Below are 24,581 nucleotides of genomic sequence, written 5' to 3'. Positions count from 1 at the left end.
AAAATTAACTCAATACTTGTATATCAGAAAACTAACCCTTTTAAAACTAATTCAGTAATTGTATAATACAGCTATGATTTCAGCTCGTTCTGACAAATATAAATATAAATTTATATTCTAAGAGAATAGACTATAATACAGTTTTGAAATAGTTCTTTGTAATACCGATTACCGACGGAAAAGCCTGTGTAGTTCTCTTATCTCGTGCCAAGGTTTTCAGCCAATAGTATTCTAGCATTTATCACGTGGAGTGTTTGTGATTATGTTGTGTATATAATGTATTATGTATATTTGATATATTGACGGAATCACGAATGTATCCAGGTCTAGTGCGTAGCAGCGTTTATAGACGTGAAACTTCATAACGAAATAATTGTAAAATAAAGTGTACTTTCCGTAACAATGTTCGACCAGACATTGTGGTATTCATTCAAGTATTCACTGTTGAATAATTTTGAATATTAGTGGTCTGGTGATGACTTTACATTACTCTGTGACTGCACTGGCTAGCTGAGTCCGACAGTTGTGTTTCTACAAACTATAATAGACATCCAACCAAGATGATAATATCCAACGGGTTTCGTATATTAATCGTGGGAATCCTCGTCATTTATCTCTCCGCAGCCGTAAACTCATCAGGTAAGTGAAATTTTGAATTTCCTGTGGCTTTTATAGGCATGCGATATAGTAAATGGTGGCTTGCAAATATGCCTAAACGTTCGCCTGATTGGGCTTTGTTGATAAACAATATTGTGCGAAAGTTTCAAACTATATTTAAGAATTAAAAGAACGGAAACAGGTGATTTAAGAACACTTTAGTTGTGCCTAAAAGTGCTTAGACTTGTTGAGAAAAACCACAAATTATGAAAGCTAATTCTGTGTTGCCTTCGGCCGCCTAAGCCGGGTACGCTTAAATTTTGAAAAACTTATTGTTTGGACAAAGCCTCGCGAATTCATGTGGCAAGCCATAATAGTATTGTTGGCAGGCAGTCAACCGTATGCTTTGAAGTAATGATATTTGATCGAACAATTTTACTCCCGAAGCAACACTTGTTTGATAGAATTACAATAAAAATGCTCCCAATTAAACCCTTGTTCGCTATTCACGTCATAATCGTCATTTTAATAGCAGATAATTTTGGTTTTATCTATAATTTAACATGCGGCAACCACTAAGAGCATGCGAATTCTAGATGCATTGATATTACTAGTAAAGTTCCTTCATAGATACAAGCATTAAGATTCTTGCGATAACCTGATTGTGAAGCTTTTATAAGGTCGTGTTTATTTAATGCAAATCTTTTGGAGATCACATTGCCTTTTAGCTGTCAATAATTTGCTTTTACAATTTGCGCTCCCATGTTCTCGGTTTTATAACAACTGAAATTCAGTGTATGATATACGAATCGGATTTGCATCCCACCGGATTTGCATCCCACCTTGTTACATTTTGATAAAGTTGCTGTTTTGTTTTTAATTCTGGGCTTGGGGGCGGAAACATAATTTGCTATATCTCTGGCGAAATATAACCCGAGTATACTATCGCGTTCCCGTGCGGTTATTCCACCTGCAGATAGTTTGCATAGCGTTAGAAATTTGCATACAAATAGTCGTTGAGATAATGGCACAAACATGATTTTACTTTAGAGGTCCGTCACTGTAATCAGGAATTTATAATTTATACTGCGTTCTACGTGTACAATATGCACCATGATGTTACCATGATGTACAACGAATACTCTGCGAGTGCAGCCCGCTGTTTTAATCATGCTTTTTTAAAATAGAATTATTTATAAGCATAGACCAAATATTGTTTAATACTAAAGAATTGTATCCATATTATCAGCTTAAAACCGTTTCTTTTTGAAACATCGCTAACTTTACGCGCACAATATTGCATGGATTTTATTGCATTTTATAGGTACCTACTGGTGTTAGCATTGTGCACATATTGTGCACATATCTATGACATATTGTGCGTAAACCCACGAAACTGTTAGGAAACTGGGACTGAATGTTTTAAATTTTAATGCCACTAAATTTAGAAATGAACTAACAGTGAACAGTGACTCACAACTGTTAACAATAACAGGGATTGCAGAGCAACATTTTGACAGGGGCAGAGGGTGGAGCTTCCTGGGGAAAATCCTAGTGAGAAAATTTTGAAATCTTCAGTATGTAAAAGTCCCAGAAATGCAATGAGAATTTATTCATTATTTCCTATTTAAATGCTTTTCACAATTTGGCCACCTAAGGCTCTCTTTTTCGCACTGCTCCACAGTCTCTGTGTAAAAAATAATTGTCTGAGTGCGATATGGTTTTTTCAAAGAGATACTTATACCAAAAATGTGAATGATTACCATGATTCTTAATTAAAAAAAATAAAAATATGCAAATATTTTGCTATCGAACTATTTCTCTGCAAGTGGAAAACCAGCCCAAGTATCTGCCCAATGACGAATCCTGACTTTACAGCCATTAGCGGTTTAAAAATGGATTTTTTGGCACTTCAATTAATGTTATGAAAGTAGCAAGGGTAACTTTTAACAGTTATTCTGCGAACTCGAGTCGTATATGAGCTGATAGCCTGATTATATAAACAAGTATAGAAATCAGGGCCTTTTTTAACTTTGTAACCATATGTGTCTGTATTTCTTGACAGGTCTGAGTGTAAGAGTTTCACCCAAGAAATTAACCCAGTATAGGAGTCAACATGTCGTTTTTCGTTGTTTCGTTACTGGAAATCCAGTGCCAATAGTTTCATGGTATAATGGCAAAGGAGAGAACATGGCCAAAGATTCTAGAGCTAAGATTGGTAAAATCCCAGGAGGGTATATTATAAGATTAGGTCCAGTAATTTCCTTGTTCGATAATGGCACGCTGGAATGTCGAGCTAACAATGGGGTGGATCCTCCTGTTACTGACGTTGCCAATCTTCATGTGTTGGGCAATTTTTTTGGTAAGTTTTCTAATATGAACGATATGCAGTGCCTGTTAATTGCAGTATGTCAAAGTTCGGTTGTCAATATTACTGTTTTACCTGATACAGTATACTTAAAAAAAAAATTGTCTATAAAACAATAGAAACTCCCTTAGTTGAATATTCAGATCTTTCGAAGCTTTTGTTTCATAGATAAGAGTTTTATACTATTTATTATGACAAACCTTTGCTTCATCTTAGCAATAGTGTAGTTGAAATATAAAAATTTTATGGCGTGTCTATTGTTCTATATTTTTACAAAATGCCTCCTCTTTCCTTTCAGTTCCAACAGACCCCACCCTGCCAACTGGAATTCCCAAACCTTTAGCACGTTATAATCCCAATCTTAATGTTGACGTCGGCACAAATCTTACCTTGCTTGTGAATGTAAGTGGAAATCCTGCGCCCAAGATTACGTGGTTTAAAGATGGAAAATTGCTTGATTGGAGCAATCCCAGATTCACTCTGTTGAAAAATAACAGTTTAAGAATCACCAATGCTCAGGTCGCAGACGAAGGGGGGTATGATTTCATGGCTGAAAATGACAAAGGGCAAATCTTCCCAAGAGCCTGGGTTGTGATACCGAGCTGTGAGTAGAGAAAGATTTTCATCACAATAAAATATCGTCGGTTCCAAACTGTATTTGTCAAGTGTATTATATATAAAGAACATATTTGTCAAATATAGTCGTGGTTAAATTGTTTGCTAAATACATTTTAGGGCTTCAAACAGTGGGTTTAGTTTTAACCAACTAGATCACGTTTTTGAACACACTGTACTCGTAATACTTATGTCGTATTCTACTGTAGATATTAAAACGAAACCCGGGTTCCTTCCACGGCTAAAAAACAAAGTTGTTGACCCGGAAACCGACGTTGTATTGAACTGCTCCGCTACTGGTTATCCTAAACCGTATATCCATTGGGAGGATAGCAAGCATCGTAGATTAGAGGAAAATGGACATCTTCTGATTAAAAACGTAAGAAAATCTGAAACATATCGATGTATCGCAGTGAATGATTTGGGTAACGCAACAATGTCTGTCAACGTGACTCTTAGTGGATTACCATTCGCGCCAAAAAACGTCAGAGCCAAATCTAAAAAAGGCTATTCTCTCACCGTATCCTGGCAGGATGGTGGATCCGGGACAACGATTGATTACCATAGTATTAAATATCGTAAGAAAGGTAATTTGTATTGGGAGAATGTGGCTGAGATACAAGGGAACGTGAGGGAGTACAAACTGAATAATTTGGATACTTACGCTGACTATGAAGTGCAGGTCTTTTCTCGCAATAATGTTGGAAGAAGCAAGGGAAGTAAAATTGTTACCATGAAAACTGAAGAAACTGGTGAGTGGAATATATCTTTTAACAGTTTATGATTATGTTAGTTTCCAATTTATGAGTATATTGTATACAGTGTACTATATGAGTAATATTGTTCGCGTTGACTGAGTAGATTAATTTCTTCGACCGTACGTTTTTGAATTACCTGTGTGTATTTCGCGAGTTTTATCTTTCATAAGTTATAACGTCGGTGGGTGGGCACACATTTTTAATCTTTAGCTGATTTATCATCTTATCTCTTTTTTGGTTTTCTCAAATATATCTTTCATGCAAAGCTTGCTGTACAGATAAGCTGCTTGCATGCAAAGATACTGTACTTTCCGCCCATTGTATACTGTACCTTGGTGAATTTATACGGTCTACATCTTTGGTCTTTGATGAATAATGAGTGTTTGTCTTAGACATATGAACTCGCAGGACGATACAAAACGCATTCGTGATCGACGCTCTTGATATGCAATGGTGCGTCCCACTTGTTACATTTAGAGCGTGAAGAAATTGACCCAGCCTATAGTAACTTCGAATGTAATAAGTCGCGATCCTGATAGATCGCCCAATTGGATCAGTCTTTAGAATTTCTTTATTTTCAACGAGTCTTTAGTTAAACTGTGGATCACACCATAAATATCCATGAATATAAAGAATTCCGTAAAAAAGGAGTATATTTTGTTTCATGTGTATTGTCGTTCCTGATTGGTCAGGAAGCACCGGTTAATTCTCAATATTCTGTATTTAATACATAATTTCAGCTGCTGACGTGCTCAGCGTCCAATAATTTTTTCTTTGGATCGAACTTGCATCCAAAAAACAATTATTGGACTCTCGTGCCCAGACGCTGGCGCGCTAGCAACTTGAACCAAAAAGAGCGCGAAAATAAAATAAGCATTTATGAAATAGAATAAGCATTTTAAAATAAACTTCGTTTAATCGTTTCTGCTGTCTTTAAATGTATAACATTGACCTTGTTCTGAATAATTCTTGATATCATGCTCAGCCTCATCCAATAATTGTTTATTTTTGTTTCAATATGAATAACTTGATACATCGTGCAAATCAAAATATTTTCACATGAAAATTCCTGCTTAGGTTGTATAACAATATTGGTCGTAAGTTAATAAATATAACACAGAAGACATAAATATAATAAGTGTTCACAGGACATTCTCCATGGCAATTAATAAATGACTCTTTATTATAAGTATTTTTCCTGTTGTTGTTAAAATACTTTCTGTCGATGTTTAATCCAACTCAGTTTTGGTCAGAACTCACTTACATTATCATGACTTCTTTCACGATTTCTCTGTAGTTTTGTTTAACAATTGCTTTGCATGTCATTCTTGTTTTCAACGTAAGTTCATTAACTGTGTTCTTGCAACTGCTTCCACTGACACAAGGACATTGATCACCCATGATCTGTAGGAACACGTTACATTTATTTCCTTCAGGAATAAAACGTTTACATCTGTTTCTTGACGTACAACATTCTCCAACGCCACAATCTGAACTTGATTCACAACGTTTGTGTACTTTGCTTTCAACGATAGACACAGTTACGACAATTATGAAAAATATATAACATCGTTTTTCGTGGGAACATATTCTGTTTAGATCAGATCAAACGTACCTTAATACAACCTCACTTCTTAAGTGTTTATATGATGATGTCTGTTGTTGAGAGACTCTCATCCTTTACGCTTCAAGTGAATATCAAAACAAAGTATCTTTCTCGCCTCGGGTAATGAAAATGCATTGTTTTCCGAATTGTCAGCACGCTTTTCATCTGCACGGATGACGGATCCCTTGATGTAATTTTTGGTGTAGGGTGAACAATATTTAATAAACAATTTATACCGCACGTGAATAAGGAGGGTGATCAACATCGTAGAGCAGTGTGCATGCATGTGTTTACCGCTAGGGGCAATAGAGTTGTTTTGTTTTGATATTTCCCTGAAGTATAAAAGATGGGAATGTTGACAACAGACATCATTCAATGCAAAACCTTGACCAGTGATCATTAGAATTACATTTGATCTAATCTGAACAAAATGAATATGTCCATACAGAAAATGATTTTATTTTTCATTATTGTCGTAACTGTGTCTATCGTTGAAAGCAAAGTACACAAACGTTGTGAATCAAGTTCTGATTGTGGCGTTGGAGAATGTTGTACGTCGAGAAACAGATGTAAACGTTTCATTCCTGAAGGGAATAAATGTAACGTGTTCCGACAGATCATGGGTGATCAATGTCCTTGTGTCAGTGGAAGCAGTTGCAAGAACACAGTTAATGAACTTACGTTGAAAACAAGAATGACATGCAAAGCAATTGTTAAACAAAACTACAAAGAAATCGTGGAAGAAGTCATGCTGATGTAAGAAAAAACCTGGCGTTGTCTAAGATCGTTTGTCGTCATGCATGCAAGGGTGAACAATGAAGCCAATGATACATCAAAGATTGGGGCGATCAACCCTTCTGAACAATCGTTATTTATTTCTATATTTATGAACTTAGATCTTGTCAAATTGTTATACAATAGTCAAGTATTTTTATATAAAAATCTTTCTCTAACATATATTATATACACCAAGTAGTTCACATTGGAACAAAAATAAATATTGTGCAAAGACTATATCATTGTTGCTTTTTTTTTTAAAATCATCGTTATATATATATTCGTAATGAAAACTTATACATTTGTATGAAGCATTACTAGAATGGCGGTATTTTTCTCAATAGTTCCATTCACAAAATTTGAAATTTATCACGCGTAAAGCAGGAATAGTTTGTATATAAACAAGGAAGACGAGATTGAAAGAAGTCTGGATGCATAGCAGACGCGAAATATTGGTTGCGCTAACATCGCCTAATTTTTGCCGCCATATAGACCGTTAATATAAGTGTGGTGTGAGAAAATGTTTTTTTTGAACACATCTATAAAAGATTTAGGAAAACACCGTTTGTTATATTTTAGTATTTATAAGAACAATATATTTTCAAGAGTCAAGCTGCAAGTTCTAATGATCATTACCTCCAAATACGCTTTATTTGAAACTTGCAACAAACAGTTAAAATGAAATATTGGAAAATAACATGCCCCGGAAAGCTTGTGAAATGATGGCGAGTTATATATATAAAACAAGAAAACAATTTGTGGTGATATTTCGACTTCATTTCAAAGTCATATATTCTCAAACCAACTACAAAACACAACCAGTTTTCGGAACTTTCTATAGATCTCTGTATGATAGAAACATTAAATAAATTATGCTATCGGATGTATTATTTTGTAATGCGCAGGCTTAAATTTATATACAGCATGGTTTCATTAGGACAGAAAAGACAATCAGTAGTTAGATTATATCATGTATTAGACTTAATGTTCGGGAATATGGAAATTTATAAATGGCCAAATAAACCTGTGTATAACCGATGTAAAAGTCAGTGCGGCTTTAACTTTTTAAATTCACTTTAATGTTAGACGTACATTATGCGAATGAGTAAAATGAAGCCAATTTTTTTATTCGTCAAGTAAAATTTCTTTTCCGGGATATTAAAAACAATTTGACCAGTTTAGGACAAATCATCCTTAGATTTCGCTTTCGTCACCTGAACAATGTTTCTTCCTTAGCTTCCCCCGTTATTTCTCTCCTTCACCAGGATAGAGTGTCGCTCTAACTCTAGTGCATGTGCTATCTCTAGGATAGAGTGCTGCGTCGCTGCACTTCTGATATTTTACGATCGTCAGATAGACAAAAAAAAGAAATGGGCGTGTCCTGAGATAATAATCTCGTTTGTCTGAACTATAAGTGGTCAGTAAATGCAGACAACAGGCTACTTAATGTCGTAGTATTCTTTCATTTGAAACGATCAACCACATGATCTTTATTAGTGCAAAGTTTACAAGAAAGAGTCAGTCAGTCAGTCATAGTGTAATATTTCCGGGGGGTATGTTGATTTATGCTTATAATAATTTTTTGTCCATGATCAGTAATGTAAAGTTTATAAATCAGTTTATTATTAACTTGTTTTATTTATAATTTCTCTATCCCTTTTGCTAAGTTCACAGAAATATTGAGGAAAATATGATTGTCTGGCCCGTTACGGTAAATTTTGAAGCATTGCTTTTCCGTGTTCTGGGTTTTGTTTTAAAGGAATTTACCCCCTGGAACACCCGATTTTTTCTTATACGTCGCAACTGCGCATGTGCCACCGGGCCTTGATCAATATTCACGATATAAAGAAACGAGGAGCGACGAGTGTTGCTTGAAACATTCCGGGCGCAAAAATCGAGCAATTCTTTGAGAATCGATGCAATTCATAAGCTTATGTTATGAATTACGATAATTCAATTAAACACAAATATTATTTGGACGGTTTATTAGCTAAGAGCTTAGTTAGAAACGACGCTGGGTTGTTTATGTATTGATAAATCTCTTACGTGAATATATATTATGTCGAACACAAATATTATTTGGATGGTTTATTCCATATGAGCTAAGAGCTTACGTAGAAACGACCCTGGGTTGTTTATTTATTGATAGATCTCTTACGTAAATATATGTTCTGCATACAGTACATAATTAATACTATACAAAACAGACATTTTGTTCAGTAATCAAATAATTTTGGCGGTGTAAAGTATTGATTATAAGTATATTGTTTCGTATCGATTCACGCGTCGAAGTATCCACATCATAGACATAATTTTCACCGCTGTTTATTTACATTATTTACAACGCAAGTATTTTGGTTATTCTTTTGAAATTACTGATAAATTGTTGCCATCATACACATGTAGTTCATGTAGTCACAGTTGTTTTACAAAGAGAAGAGACATGGTATTTTTTGCTGAACCCAGTAAATTGAGAAAATTGCGTCCGCTTTGCATGAGCAACTAAAATTATAATTTAATATGACAATATTGCGGCTAACGTAATTTGAGTATTGGCATGGAAACTTTGCACTTTCCTTGAATTCCTAGTTTCTTCATTTACTCATAATGGCGTTGTTTGAGATTCATTATCACGATTTCCCCACTGACCTGGGTTTCCCTCATGTTAAGCTGTCATTTCCCAGTTTTCCCTCATGTTATGCCGCTATTATACTTTTGTTCTGTATTTACGACTTACTAAACTTTTACAACGACGGTTCGTAATATGTTTTCGAAGTTGAGAAAATAATGATCGAGTTGTCTAGACTTCATTCCTCTTGACTTCAATCCTAAAGATTGAGCTTGAATATTGCTGGGTGGGTGTATATGGTCATAAGCTCTCTACAGAGGCATGCCCGTGAATCAAATAATATCGTTGCATATAGCTATTGATAGCAATATATTCAAATGTGTTCAAATCCCTACAGGTTTAACTGTCGATGGTAAATTCGACTGCAAAATAATGTCAATGCATGCGATTTGTAAAAGGATATTCTCAAAATAGGAAGGCCTTCTTACAGCTGGTTCACATTTGAACCCTATATTCAACTCTAATGATTGTTATAAGGCTAGCCATATTGTAGAATGGTCTGTTTTGGGGACTTCGTTCCTTTTGGTCGTCCTTTGTCAAATTTTTGGCGGCAAAAAAAATGGACAAAAAGCCGCTCGGCGTGTTAACTCTAGGACCTTTATCAAGGGATTTCCTGACGAAGGTGGAAACGTCAGAGAACCTGTCCGGACGTTTTTTTCATTTTTTGTAATTCTTTTTCGACAGGAGATAAAAATTTCGTTAAATAAGGTTTAAAAATATTCTCAAACAAACGAGCAATTTCTGAGAGGTGTTGTGAAGGCAGTATAATTTTAGGAGATAAAAATTTAAAAACATTCGGTGGCGGAAAACAGTGTTTTTGCATGCGCTTTTATGCAAAACACAAGTCACTAGGTAAAACTTCTTTCCTGGTATGATGGAGACTTAGGATGGAAATAAAATTATAAAATTATAGATTATAAAAGTACCTGAATGCTGTATTGGTTCTGCATTCCGAAATAATATTAAAGCCTTTTTACATTCGCCCAAAAAATAATAATTATTATAATAATTATATTATATAATAATTATATCATAGTTATAATATTTTCTCTGAGGAAAACAAAAAATCACCTGAATGCATCTTAAGCATGTGATGGCTGCCTGCATGGGTTTGGGCCCATGCAGATATATATGTTTTTAGTTTCTTTGGTTGTAATAAATCAACACGATTGCGTAAGCTGCTGGTCATGCATGGACATTGTTTTGATGTAAATAGTTTGTTGATGCTTTTGTCAATTGTCAGAACTTTTAATTTTAAATGTAAATAGTAAACAAGCTACCGCACGAGGAGCCACACGTGCCGTAGATTGAAACTTGTTTACTATTTACACTTAAAATTGCGCTAGGGGCAATAAAGATGTTTTGTTTTGATATTTCCCTGAAGTATAAAAGATGGGAATTTTGACAAAAGACATCATTCAATCCAAGACCTTGACCAGTGATCATTAAAATTACATTTAATCTGATCTGAACAAAATGAATATGTCCATACAGAAAATGATTTTATTTTTCATTATTGTCTTAACTGTGTCTATCGTTGAAAGCAAAGTACACAAACGTTGTGAATCAAGTTCTGATTGTGGCGTTGGAGAATGTTGTACGTCGAGAAACAGATGTAAACGTTTCATTCCTGAAGGAAATAAATGTAACGTGTTCCGACAGATCATGGGTGATCAATGTCCTTGTGTCAGTGGAAGCAGTTGCAAGAACACAGACACAGTTAATGAACTTACGTTGAAAACAAGAATGACATGCAAAGCAATTGTTAAACAAAACTTCAAAGAAATCGTGGAAGAAGTCATGCTGATGTGAGAAAAAAACCTGGCTTGTCTAAGATCGCTTGTCGTCATGCGCGTGCAAGGGTGAACAGTGAAGCCAATGATACATCGAAGATTGGGGCAATCAACCCTTCTGAACAATCGTTATTTATTTCTATATTTATGAACTTAGATCTTGTCAAATTGTTATACAATGGTCAAGTATTTTTATATAAAAATCCTTCTCTAACATGTATTATATACACCAAAACAAAACTACAGAGAAATCGTTGAAGAAGTCATGCTGACGCATTAACGGCGCAAAAAAATGGAACTAAATAGAACAGGCTTTGAAAGCTTAAAAAACTCTCGCCGTAAAATATTTTGTAAATATCTATATGCTATACTTAGCTCTACGTATCCTTATTTATGAAAATATTTATTATTTAATTACTACTGTTAGTAATCTCACATGGAAGTTGTAACAACAGATGTATCGTGTAGCCTCATATTGAAGCAAAATAAATATTCTTTAAAAAACATCTTTCAATTCAATTTTTTCGTATGCAAGTTTTAGCGACTACCTGCATGTAATGATGTATTGTAGGTTGTACTAGATTTGTCAAATCATTGTTCTTTTTAATGATCTACGTAATCACTAATCACTAATGTATTCACAAGCCAGCTTGTAATCTGAAAGTAATCAAAGTGTAATCTGAAACCGCGTTTCAGCTGTGCACGAATTTCGTCATAAAACATAAGTGTGCCACGTGCAGTCTCCCAGTATTTTCGAAAATTAACATCTCGGGCCAGTTGTTCAAAGCTGAGTTAACGCTAACCCTGGAATAGATTTTAATCCACTGTTTTAGTTTATATGCTTCCGAACCACTTTTCGTTTTAAAACTATTAAAAATATTACTTTTATCGGCCCAGAAAATATTTACGAGAAAATATATTCAACTTCGGAAACAAGCGAGTAAAAAATAATGTAAAGATTTGCTTTAACCCAAGGTTAAGCTAACCGGCTTTTAAACAACCGGCCCCCGGTGATCAGTAATACAGCGCAAACGTTCCAAAAGGTGACTAGGAGTCATGCTTGTGGTGATTTTTTGTGCTTGGTCAATATTCCGACAGATTCTGTCATTAAGCTAATTAAGAAGCATACTTGATTTACCAGTGTTAAAAAATATATGATATTTTAAAATAAAGTATACTAATCGCAGTATTCATTTCAGCTCCTGGAAGCGCACCACGTTCTGTCACTGTAAAGTCGACTGAAACTGGAAGTTTTGAAGTATCATGGCTGCCACCCGAACATCCAAATGGCAGGATCATTTTTTATAGAATATATTACAGTGAAGAAATTGAGAAATCTTGGGATAGTTGGCAAAGTACAACCGCAATATCTTCTCCGAAAAAGATTAGTAGTGGTGTTAAGAAAGATCACCGGTATGCCGTGAGAGTATCATCTAGCACTGGATCCGGGGCGGGTCCAATAACTGAACCTTATCTTGTTCAGTCTTTGAAGGGAGGTAAGTTGAATATAACAAGCGAAGGTTTCTTAAATCCCATCCTCTATATCCTTGCATCATCATCTTCGAAGATGTTGTACATCCCATTTACACTACGCGCAATTTTAGATTTGGTACGGATGGAATTTTGATCATCAATTTAGGCACTCCAAATTTCATCATTCTCAATTTTATCCTTACTAAAACTGAAATTGAACATAGTGTAAACGGATTAAATTGCCACGGTTGAAATTTGACGATTTATTTGGGAGTTTACCATTTTTTTGGTACCGTAACAAAAATTGTGCCTGGTGTAAATGGGGCTTCAATCTAATTAATTCTAAGTCCTGTTGGCGCTATGGAAAAGCCTTTATTTAATGCATGCCTCTTGCATGATTAAGGTTGAGCAAGTGTTTTGTATAGATACAAATAACACGCGGTGTATTAATTGTTGTTTTTTATTTAGCCCCTAGCAACCCACAAGATCTAAAAACCAAAGTTATATCTTCAACAAAAGTTAAGGTAACGTGGAAAAAGCCTAGTTATGAGGGAAGTGGTCAAGGCATTGTGGGATATGATATTTACTACAATAATTCCTTGGACGGACCTCGTAAAAAGCTGAGAGTTCAATCACCGGATGATTTTGTCCTAGTAGTAACTGGATTAAGAGCTGCCACGACGTATAAATTTGATGCCGCTGCCAGAACTGATGTCGGCTCTGGGCCATCATCATTCCCTGTGTTTGTAACAACATGGGAGGATGGTAAGTGATGTCATGATGATTGTCAATACAACAAGGTTGCTAATATTGTAACGCACTCATTCTGTTGCCGTAAAGCGAAGGGTCATAACTGGCAAACTGCCCCCATAAAATAGTGTCTTTCAGGGGTACTTTTGACATCTTTGAACTTAGAGTGTTCTCGTAATGTAGTAGAATCCTAGTTTTCTAGTATTTTTGTTTGCTTTTTTAATGTAGTTCCCTCAGCTCCTCCAACCAACTTCAGTTGCAGTGCTATTGATGAGAGTCGTATCCGGTGTTCATGGCGCCCGCCGCCGCTCAAAGACAGGAATGGCGCGATCACTGGCTATGAAGTCCAATACAAAATCGCCGACGTAGATTCATCAGTGAAGAAATCTTTCAATAATTCAGTACTATCCATCACTCTTACCCACTTACAAGCATATACTGTCTATCATATCGACGTTGTTGCGAGCACGTCAAAAGGACAAGGACCATATACAAGTTCTGCTGTAGTGACAACGCACGAAACAAGTAAGTTAGCACGAAACTCGAAATATTGTGATAATAATCCAACGAATTTTCCAGCCTATTTTCTTGCAACTGAGCTACTAGGGTAAGACGGTTCGAACGTGTGATATCTGATATGTGTGTATAACTCAGGTGAATTAGTATTCTGATGGTGCTATACTCTGAGTTACCAACCAGCAAGCCTGACCACGGAGGGAATCGCACCAACAATCTTTGGTTTTCTAGTCCAATGCTCTTCTCACTAAGCTACTAGGCCAAGACGGTTCGAACGTGTGATATTTTAGTACTGAATCTAGTCTCTTTTTCAGCCTTGCCCAGTAACTCAGATTAGCCTCACCTGAGTCCAACTGTTTAAATCAAAATAACTATGCGTTTAAAAGAGCAGAATTAAAGGTTTTAAAGATGACTCGGATATAATAGTGGAAAGTATAAAAAGAGCTCACTATAGGTTTATTAAAATTTTATTATCAATTGACATTTTCACCTCGTCATTTACCTTTACATACTTTTTACTTTCATTTTCAGTACCTTCTAAAACTCCTGAAAATTTGACAGCAACAGCCATCAATTCGACCGCAATAATCGTTAAATGGAAGGCTCCTTCTCCTCCGTTTGGTGCTAAATTAACTGGTTACCTCTTTTTCTACCGACGGAAACCGCAAGATCGGAAATATACAAGTATTGATATTGCTGCAAATAGAAATGTACGTATTAAACATGTAATAATAATCTCAGGAATCGTTATGGTTTAAAATTTATTGTTTTTAAAGCAGCGAGGGGAACGAAGGTCTGCGTGTGTTCAGGCTACGAGGAGACGTATGCAAACACTTCTCGTTACTATAAAATTGGTTTATGTGTATTGTTATTAGTGAGCTTAAGCAAGCGACGTTTTTGACAACACAAACGGCATGAGTAACGCCAAAAGACTGGGTCAAGGATTGTGATTGGTGAAAAATAAAAACTTTACTTCCGGTCAACGTACGCGTTGTCAAAAACGTCACTTGCTTAAGCTCGCTATTAACGAGTTTACAACCTCGCATCCAGGATTTTTCCTGGGTGCACGTGCGCGCGGCCGAAAAGTTTATTCGTATATTATCCGAATATTGGTAGGATGAAATAGGGTGTTTCGCGACATTTTTATGGCACATTCGCATCATCCCTGTTGCCTCGTAGAAAAAGCATTAAATAACTTTGAATAATAGCCATTTCCCAATTGAGCGGGGTATTGGGTCTGCTTAGGAACCACAAAGTAGCTATTTTACTATAGATTGTTTCATGGATTGTTTCGAAAAAAGCGCAATGCATAAAAGCATATTAACATCCTCTTGATCTTTTTATTTATTTCTTTTTTCTGCAGCATATCGTCTTAAATCAATTGCTGCCTGAGCAAGACTACGAATTCCTAATCGCCTTAAAATCGGTTAAAGGAAATAGTGAATTTACCGTTCCTGTTTTGTGCAAGACGAAGCAACCACCTCCGTTTCCACCAATTTTAGTCTCAAAGAAACTTCCAGCTCCACAACTGGGAGTGACTCTGAATTGGACAAGCAAAGCTCAAGCTATTGAACAGTTTAAATTGAGATACGCGAAGGAGATTGAAAAAATTACCAATAAGACTTTGCTTAAGAAACTAAATTATGTTAAGAAGATTTTTCCATCATCAGTTACTACATATAGCGCCACTAATTTAGGTATGTATCATAGGTTACTCGGTTCTTGTTAAGCTTCTGATCGTAATATGAAGTAAATATTTCTTAAATGTGATTGATTCTCGACAGTGCGGTGATTGGTGAATCACAAATACAACTACATCAGTGTATACTACATTGGGTATAGGTGGATCTACCTCTCTTTCAGATTCCTGCATATTTCTAAAAACTATATTACTTCTTCATTATTACTTTTTCTATGTTACGAATATAACTTCTACAATTTCAGATCCCGGTGTTTGGTATGTTTTTAAAATATCGGTAAGGAATGTCGGTGGCTGGTCAACGGAACGTGAAGCGTGGCATCGTATGGATGATGCTAAACCAACAGGCCCACCCCTAAATTTCAGAGTCCTGAATTTCACATCCACATCTGTTGAACTCACGTGGGACATGCCAGAGAAATGGAAACGAAATGGCAAAATAATTGGTTATAAATTGAGCTACTTACAAACCGGTTTAACAGGCTCAAAAAAAGTTAAGAATCTTGATGATAGAACAATGTTTGACTTACGAGGTTTAGCGAAATTCACGTCATATCAATTTTGGATTCTGGCTAAAACAGTGGCTGGAGCAGGTCCTTCTACGAGGGTCGTTCACAAAACAAAGGAAGCCGGTAGGATGACTCATTCTCATACAATGTTTTGATTTTACACCACTTAAGTGAATTATATAGCTTGTAGGTTCATCAAGTATTTAATACTGCAACGCTTTCGGTCCGTTAACCCGGGCCTTCATCTTCATCAGTGCAACAGGTTAAAGGTTAAACAGCAGTAGTGTGTTAACGTTTAGAAGTTACGATTAGCTACTACGACGAAGGGGCTTGCTCGAATCGTCAAAGTTTTCTAAAATTTTGTATATTATTCCCGAGCTTGGCTCTCAAACGACATATGCATTTATCACATCTCTAACAATACTGATTTTTTCCGCTATCAAAACAGCTCCATCCGACTCACCAACTTTGACGGAGGCAAAGGGAATGGGTACGAGAGTTGTGCGCTTGAAGTTTAGTCCTCCGTCAATACCGAATGGCCGTATCATTGGATACAGAGTAGAAGTTTACCTCAGTAACCCAACGTATTCAGCAGTATGGAAGGTGAAGGAAATACGTGAAAATGTAAATGAAATGTATGTGGACAAACTTCTCACCACCCAGTCTCGTTTTTGGTTTACTATTACTGCGACAACTATTGCGGGATATGGTCCATTGTCTAAACCGATTTTGGGAAAAACGCTGGATTACGACCGTAAGTGATGCGGAAAAGATTGATATACTAATTTCTGAAAGAAAGAACTTATTATTGAAAGAAAAAAGCCTTTTTGTCTATGATGTGATCTGTTATTTATCGTAATCAGTATCAGATCATATCTCATGTGAACAAATACTAACATTATAGTAAAACCAGTTTAATTATAGTTAAAAACGCGTTGATACATTTCTAAAATGTCTTGTCCTATAATCGATGGTCAGATCACAGCCATCCGATTTAGCTAAGTCATGTGATATAATTATGTTTTTAGTTCCCTTACCAGTAAGCAAATTTTCTGTTGACGTGGAAAGCTCAAGTGCGGTCAAGCTACAATGGAAGAATCCTGTGGACACATCCGCCGTAAGCAGTTACAAGGTACACGACTAAATTTTTCATCATTCTGATATCGTAAAAGAACTTCGGATCTCTTTTAGCCTCTGGTTATGAATTACAAATGACAAAAACGGAATGCATATTTTAATTTTATTTAGTTTTATTTAACAATTCATTATTTGCATTACAAAGCTTTCCGTCCGTTATTTTGTATGCAAGCCTCATATCGGGCTCATTTATAACTTTTGCAGATCTCGTATCGTGGCGAGAAAAGCTTCAATAACACTGATAAGAAAATGGTTAAAATTGAGTTTTCTGAAAAAGTCGAGACAGTCAAATGCTGCAGTCGAAACTCTGCCAGCTTACAGAGACTAGAACCCAATACCATATATATCATAACCATCGTGTCCGTCAGTCAATCGAGCACGATAAGTGAATCCCAAGAGGTGAAAATTAAAACCAAAGTTTTTTCATCACCGGTATTTACTAAGCCAAACATCTCAAAACATGATATTACTGATGAATACATACCAATTTTTATACATCCCGCCTCGGAGAGAAACGGACCAATCAGGTATGTATTACATAATTCTCTTACATCAGTCCCAATAGAAAAGTTGAAGTTTTCCTCTCCATCAGGCGGTCTCTGTAATCCCATTTAAAAGCTTTTTCCATCTACATTATCATGCAGCTAGATGATATCAAAGTTTTTTTTTTGTTATTTCGTTTATAGTTTTTACTTGATTTATGTTGCACGTCTTGGTAAATCATTATTGGAAGCACGGGAAAAGCTGAAAACTATCAAGAAATCAAGGCCACGTCGCGCTATTAATCCCAACGATAATGTCTACATTGCCGGAAAATTAGATGCAAGTGTTGTGCCGACCTCCTATAAAATTGGTCGAGGAGAGATTAAAAATGGTTATACAAACGAACGATTAACCTTGGGCAATTTTTATGCGTTTTCTATCCAATCTTGCGTGCTTGACGAAAACTCGGTATGTATTTTTTCAAGAAGGCACAACCCTTTAAAAGAGCAAATACGTAACAATACGTATCATTTCTAAAAAAATAAATGCATGAATATTTTCTCAAATGAATTTCTATATGCTCTCCTCTTTTCTGAGATGTTTGAATATTATATTACAGCTTTGTCTTAAAACATCAACAGCATTTACTGAACCTGTCGAGTTCACAGGTATGTATATTTGTATATTCTTTTAATTTTTTTGAAAGCAATTCCATCCCATACAATGTATGGCACACTCGTGTATGCAACTCTAATCATCCCTATGCATGAATTGTGAATATTAACTAATTTATATCTCGACGAGGGTCAACCAATCAGTTTTGGGGGTTAATCATGCAGTTAGACCAATCAAGGTGAATCAATAGCAACAAATATGACCAACGCGATTCCACTCTGCTGGATATTCACGTACTGACATAATTGCATTTTTCACAGCCGTGCAATCAGCTCATACTTCAGGTGCTGGTAACGAGACGCCAGCGAACAATATATTGTTGATCGCTGTAGTTGGTGGTGTTGTGGTGCTGGTCATAGTTATTGTGGTCATATGTTTTTTTTCAAGAAGGTGAGAAAATGACTTCTATGCGGTTGTATGTAAGCTTCACTTCTTACCAGGAATATTTGAGCCAAGGTGACGCTTATTGTCTAACTAATTCTACCAGGCGTCGAGCGAAGAGAACGTAAGCCAAATTCCCCGAAGATCATGATCCATGAGGAACAACTTCCCATGATGACGTCACCATGTGATCCGGTTGAAATGCAGCGGTTGAATCTGGAAACTGCAGGTACAGTTTAACGGATAGTTCTATTCTCAACTATACATGTCAAATTAAACTGGGATTGCTGAAAAAACGTTTTGTTTTTTTTGCTGAAAAAACGTGTGTTTTTTTTAAGGAATGCGAGAACATCCTCCAATTCACACATCTGAGCTTGGTTCACATATTGAACAATTACGCTCCAATAATAATTTCACAAGAGAGTACGAGGTTTGTCCGGCAAATTATCTATATCTTCGACCTGCATGCAGCTTGGACGAACTTTATCGTCTCCTTTGCAAAAACACCCTATTTAACAATACACCAGCTCCTGCGAAATATTTGTCATGATTGCCGTTTTTATTAACTGTCTCTGATTGTTTTCAATTTAGTCAATAGATCCCGCCATGACATTCATTTCAGAAGTATCTGCACATCATTTAAATCAATCTAAAAATCGTTATCCCAACATTGTACCATGTAAGTGTTCACTTGTACTAATCAGGGTACTAACGATAAACGAATTCGTTCATGTATATAAGACTAAAATGGCTGAACTCACGCATCTCATGATTTCATTGCTGCATATTTTAGATGATCATACCAGAGTTGTTTTAGAAAAAACAAACGGATTTCTGGATTCAGATTATATTAATGCTAATTACATGGCCGTGAGTATTTTACGTATCTCGAAGCCTTACTTCAAGTTCAGTATAATGTCGTTTTGATTACGAAACATGTGCCTCTGCCTTATTTCAAACGCAAATAAAACACATTATATACGAGCATGACCTTCATCCGCCAGCACCTGAGAGGGTTTGGCACTAGACTAGGATTTTTACTGACTGTTGGTCATTTAATGGCCGTTTTTATATCAATAAGTGTCTCACTAGCTTTGACATTTCCCTAATTACTTCGCAAATCCTGGAACTATGTCTTCAAGAATCTTCAAGTCTAAATATGCTTTTTTAAATGCAAAAGATGACACATAAACTACCCTGTATCTGGATCCTTAAATTTCGCTTATTTTTTCGTTTTTAGGGATATAGAAAACCTAACGCATACATAGCTACACAAGGTTTGTTTGTAAAAAACGTTTTTCTCTTTTTTTATGTACATAAAAAGAAATTGTAAAACAACGAGGCCCTCATTTGTGGAATTTCTTCATTTGTATTTAAATAACTTTTTTTCTAGCCCCACTAACCAACACAATAAATGACTTCTGGCAAATGATATGGGAACAAAATACCCGGACAATAGTCATGATGACTAATTTACAAGAGAAGGGAAGGGTAAGTATTTAATGACAACTTATAACATTCTGCAAGGGCAACACGTGTGCAATGACCCATTGGGCATTACATGACATTTTGGGCATACGAATTTGGGTTATCAGCATCGTATTATTTGTTGCTCCAAATCATAGTCATTTGATTTTCAGATAAAATGTGACCAATATTGGCCCAACCAATCTTCCGAGAAATTTGGGAATATATCCGTTCTCGTGTTGGAGACAGTGGAGTTGGCTCATTACACAGTTCGTACGTTTAGATTATACAAGGTAAATATAGTCATTTCAAAAATAATTATTATGCATGAAACATGTCATTATTATGGCTCATCGCTTGTTATATCTGGCTGGTAGCATTGCTGGTACCACTTATGGCGAAATATATACGTAAACATTCACATCCCAGAAGAAAAATTTGGGTTGTTCCTAAACTCTCAAAATATTTTTAAGGACGGTCAAACCGACAAGTGTAAGGAGATTAAGCAGTATCAATATACGGCGTGGCCAGATCATGGAGTGCCATATTATTCAACGTCGTTATTGTGTTTTATAAGAAAAGTTCGTTTAGCAAATCCACCAGACGCTGGACCAGTTGTTGTTCATTGCAGGTGAGATTTTGATTGAAACTGAACAACTCGAGACAATATTGTTCACTGACGTTTTATGAATACAGCAACCTTTCACGCTCTGATATATTTTCTTACTCGTAGTGCTGGTGTTGGCAGAACTGGAGTGTTTATCGTCATCGATTCCATGCTTGAACGAATACGACGAGAACAAACCGTTGACGTGTATGGTCACGTGACCCTCTTGCGATCCCAGAGAAATCACATGGTTCAAACAGAGGTAACGTAATGTAATGTCACATGGAGGATAATTTAACAGTAAAGTTTTTAATTTAGTGTTGATAGGCACTCTACTCTTTACTCGCGGAACAATCTGAATCTGCGGTCGATATGCACATGCAGTTATTTGGGATTGTAGACAAGAGAGGTCTTCAAGATGTTTCAAAACAACATACAAAAACCTTTCTTAAAAGTATTTATCTTTTGGCAGTTAGACGTCGGTAGGACCGTAGGAGTGACGTTTAAAGTTATTTCTTGGCATGAAATATAGAAGGAGACTGATCTACTTTACTAAACCTAACGTCACTCCGCTAATAAGTAAACAGGGATGAAGAGCACAAACTTATTTCTAGGACAACGTGTTGCACATCTTTTTCAAATTGCATATATAAAATTCTCCAACACTGATCAAAAAAATCGAGGATATATACTTTATCTCGTGTTTTTAGGAACAATATATATTTATTCATGAGACATTAATGGAGGCAGTATTATTTGGAAATACTGAAATCCATGCCTCTGATCTATCACAATATTACAAGAAACTTAATGAAATTGGCGAAAACGAAACAACGGGCTTAGAGGAGCATTTCAAGGTATTGTGGATTCTGAGTCGCTTTTCTTTAAAAACTATCGTATCCTGGTTGAAAAAACCTGATTTCATTTAGTATTGCGTTTGTAAGAAGACGCACACGAAAATTAGAGTCATAGTTTCCCGTTATTTATCACTAAAGCTATAAGAAAGTCAACGTAGATGTAACAATTTCATCTTCCCGTTAACTTCATGTACTTTTTTCCAACAGCATTTGAGTGTATTCACCCATACACATCGCTTTATCACTGCAATTCTTGCTGCCAACAAATCAAAGAATAGATACGCAAAGATCCTACCATGTAAGTGGTTTTTATTTCTAACTTGAGTAAACTAGAACATTATTGAATAACCTTGCCATTTCCAACAACCTCTATTGTTGAAATCGAGTTCGCTGGAAAATGTCCCAGTCCCTGATTGAAGCAGATATTTACTCGCAATTTTTCATTAAACGTGATATACGTCATGTTCCTAGATGAACATTCAAGAGTTGATCTTGTCCCAGTTCGTGGTGTTGATGGATCAAATTATATTAATGCTAGTTATATTGATGTAAGTTTCAACCTAATTATTGGTACTCATTGAAGCATGTTGTTACGGTCGCAAAACGATGCGATTAACATGCGCAAAACGATTTGATTAAAAACAACAAAATACTAATTTTCGTAGGCGCTAGATAGTTATTATTGTATTCTGTGATGTTATTCGTTATCTTGTTATCTTAAAGGCCCATTTACACTATGCGATTTGTCGTATACGATTCGTACCCTGGCGTATGTGAACGTATGAACACACGTACAAACAATATGAATGAAGATTGTGGCATAGGCCCTCTTTTGCATCCGTCCGAATGATAATTGCATGTAATTTATCGTGTAGTCTAAATAGGCCTTAAGTTATACCTGATATATCCCAGGGTTATAAACAACGTCGAACGTATATTGCTGCACAAAGTCCTCTTGAAGAGACTGTCAAAGACTTTTGGCGAATGATTATGGAGAAGAAGTCAAACATCGTGGTTATGCTTTCTGGAACGGAGGAAAATGAAGAGGTACAGTCTTCTGATTCTTTTGATTCACAACATCTCTCCTGGTGTATTTTAAAATTTTTTTTTATAATTTGTTCAGGAGATGTCTGCGAAGTACTGGCCGTGCGACCAATCAGCCAAATATCATTTCTATATTGTCGACCCAGTCTCCGTGGAAGAAACACCAAACTTTACTCTAAGACAGTTCAAAGTGAACGACATGATGGTAAGTCATATTGACTTTTGAGAAAATATTTTTTGAAACACCACATAAAAATTTAAACAAAAATTTAAGGTCCAATTAACATGACTGGTTTTTTATTTAAAATAGAGCTCGTGTCCAAGTCTAATCAAGTTATTCCAGCTGCGGAAATGGCCGGACCGCGGGAAACCTCAGAGCTATAAAGCAATCTTAGATCTGATTGGTCAGGTTCATACAGCGCGGAATAATGATGAAACCAGAGGCCCTGTTGTTGTTCATTGCAGGTAAGTTGAACCCAATTTCCTTTTCACGAGGAAAGTAATTATTTCATATAAATACATATGTTGAATGTACAAATGGTTCTTTTGTAGATTTGTATTAGAAATTATATTAAATAATAAATATCCATCACATTTATTAGACAAATGTATCGGGAAGCTAACAAACGTAGATTGCAAGGGTCGGTTGCACGCCTGGTTATACGAAGGCTGGATAACGCTATCTACCGAATAGGAGATATTCAACCGTTGTAAAAGAACAGTAAAAGGCACTAAAACTACAGATTTTGAGCTAAAAATTTTTAAAGATTATCATCAATTTATCATTTCAAAAGGTTCGAGTCAGGTTATACCGAACAACGGGCAATTTTTGAGAGACTTTATTAGCCCTATCCTGCTTTCGTACAACCGGCACCAGTATATCAAACTACTCCATCTACCCGCAAATTTCAGGTTTTTTTGAAAAATGCTCTCTGTAAGCTTCTCGCAACTTTCTTTTAACAGTTCTGGCTCTGGACGCTCTGGCGTGTTCTGTGCCCTCAGTATTGTCGTAGAGCGCATGCGCGCTGAAGGTGTTGTAGATTTGCTGCAAACTGCCAGACAGCTTCGTGAACAACGACCTCAAATGGTGGAAACTTTGGAAGAATACGCATTTTGTTATGAGGCTGCTTTACAGTACCTATCATCGTTTGATCATATTACGGCATAATGTCAATATACGGAAGAATAATCTATGGAATTGTGTTTAAGGTGAATCACCTAGCCGGAACAATTAGATGCTTTAGCAAAATATGTAAGAATAAAAATTATTTCTCTGACATTCCTCATACATACGTTAGAAAAGCTTAATAATCATTTTTATGTAAATAAATTGCTTTTTAAAATGCTTAAATGTTGGGTTACCGATGACCATATTAAATATAATATATAAGGGTCAATGCAAATCAATGCATGTTTTAAACGTTTAGTTGTATCATGGTTTTATGTAATTGTATATAGTGATCCATTCGCTGTATTATTATTATTAAAATTTGCTGATAGGCACTTTTAACAAGCACCTTGGGCGTATTCTTGTGAGTTCTGAACAAAAAGGCTTGGGCTTTAAAAGTGTGCTTTCACTGTTTCACTAAATGTTTAGCGGCAAATTGTCCAATCGGTAAATACTATTCGAAAAGTACCTTAGGTCAAAATATCCGAGTTACCAGCCGGTTGTGCCTACATGCGAAGACTGCATTGCATGAAGAAACGGTCTTGTTTCAGATGTGTGAATATTATTGTAAAGTAATAAAAACATGTTGAGTTACGTGGAGTTCTTTTCTAAAATCAGTAACAAAAATGGCGATAAGTGGTAGGTCGTGGTGTTTTGCACTCGAGACTTAAT

General features: G+C 36.0%; 1 protein-coding gene across 1 annotated transcript; it reads left to right on the top strand.

Moving 5' to 3' along the window:
- The first annotated feature begins 280 nt into the window (after positions 1-280).
- Positions 281-24,161, top strand: LOC114527312 (tyrosine-protein phosphatase Lar-like). Its single transcript, XM_028548972.1, has 33 exons — positions 281-639; positions 2,663-2,959; positions 3,264-3,569; positions 3,790-4,332; positions 12,343-12,639; positions 13,085-13,381; positions 13,595-13,891; positions 14,414-14,592; positions 15,246-15,579; positions 15,827-16,213; positions 16,539-16,844; positions 17,119-17,222; positions 17,432-17,754; positions 17,914-18,178; positions 18,330-18,378; positions 18,646-18,775; positions 18,837-18,841; positions 18,873-18,995; positions 19,105-19,196; positions 19,358-19,445; positions 19,560-19,636; positions 20,007-20,043; positions 20,160-20,257; positions 20,407-20,526; positions 20,707-20,864; positions 20,967-21,102; positions 21,551-21,697; positions 21,905-21,995; positions 22,169-22,245; positions 22,610-22,744; positions 22,821-22,946; positions 23,052-23,206; positions 23,705-24,161. The coding sequence occupies exons 1-33, from the start codon at positions 561-563 to the stop codon at positions 23,907-23,909; spliced, it is 6,063 nt and encodes a 2,020-aa protein (XP_028404773.1). The 5' UTR covers positions 281-560; the 3' UTR covers positions 23,910-24,161.
- The last annotated feature ends 420 nt before the right edge of the window (positions 24,162-24,581 follow it).

The sequence above is a fragment of the Dendronephthya gigantea genome, unplaced genomic scaffold (assembly GCF_004324835.1).
Source record: "Dendronephthya gigantea isolate DGI-Jeju-01 unplaced genomic scaffold, DenGig_1.0 000043F, whole genome shotgun sequence".
Taxonomy (NCBI): domain Eukaryota; kingdom Metazoa; phylum Cnidaria; class Anthozoa; order Malacalcyonacea; family Nephtheidae; genus Dendronephthya; species Dendronephthya gigantea.
This window is presented reverse-complemented; position numbering and strand designations above follow the sequence as displayed.

Bases quoted from the DNA above. Each gene is read 5' to 3' on its own strand.
- LOC114527312 (XM_028548972.1), top strand. From the start codon at position 561: ATGATAATATCCAACGGGTTTCGTATATTAATCGTGGGAATCCTCGTC. The intron at 20,865-20,966 runs GTGAGATTTTGA...TCTTACTCGTAG, and splicing joins CCAGTTGTTGTTCATTGCAG to TGCTGGTGTTGGCAGAACTG. The intron at 21,996-22,168 runs GTAAGTGGTTTT...TCATGTTCCTAG, and splicing joins ATACGCAAAGATCCTACCAT to ATGAACATTCAAGAGTTGAT.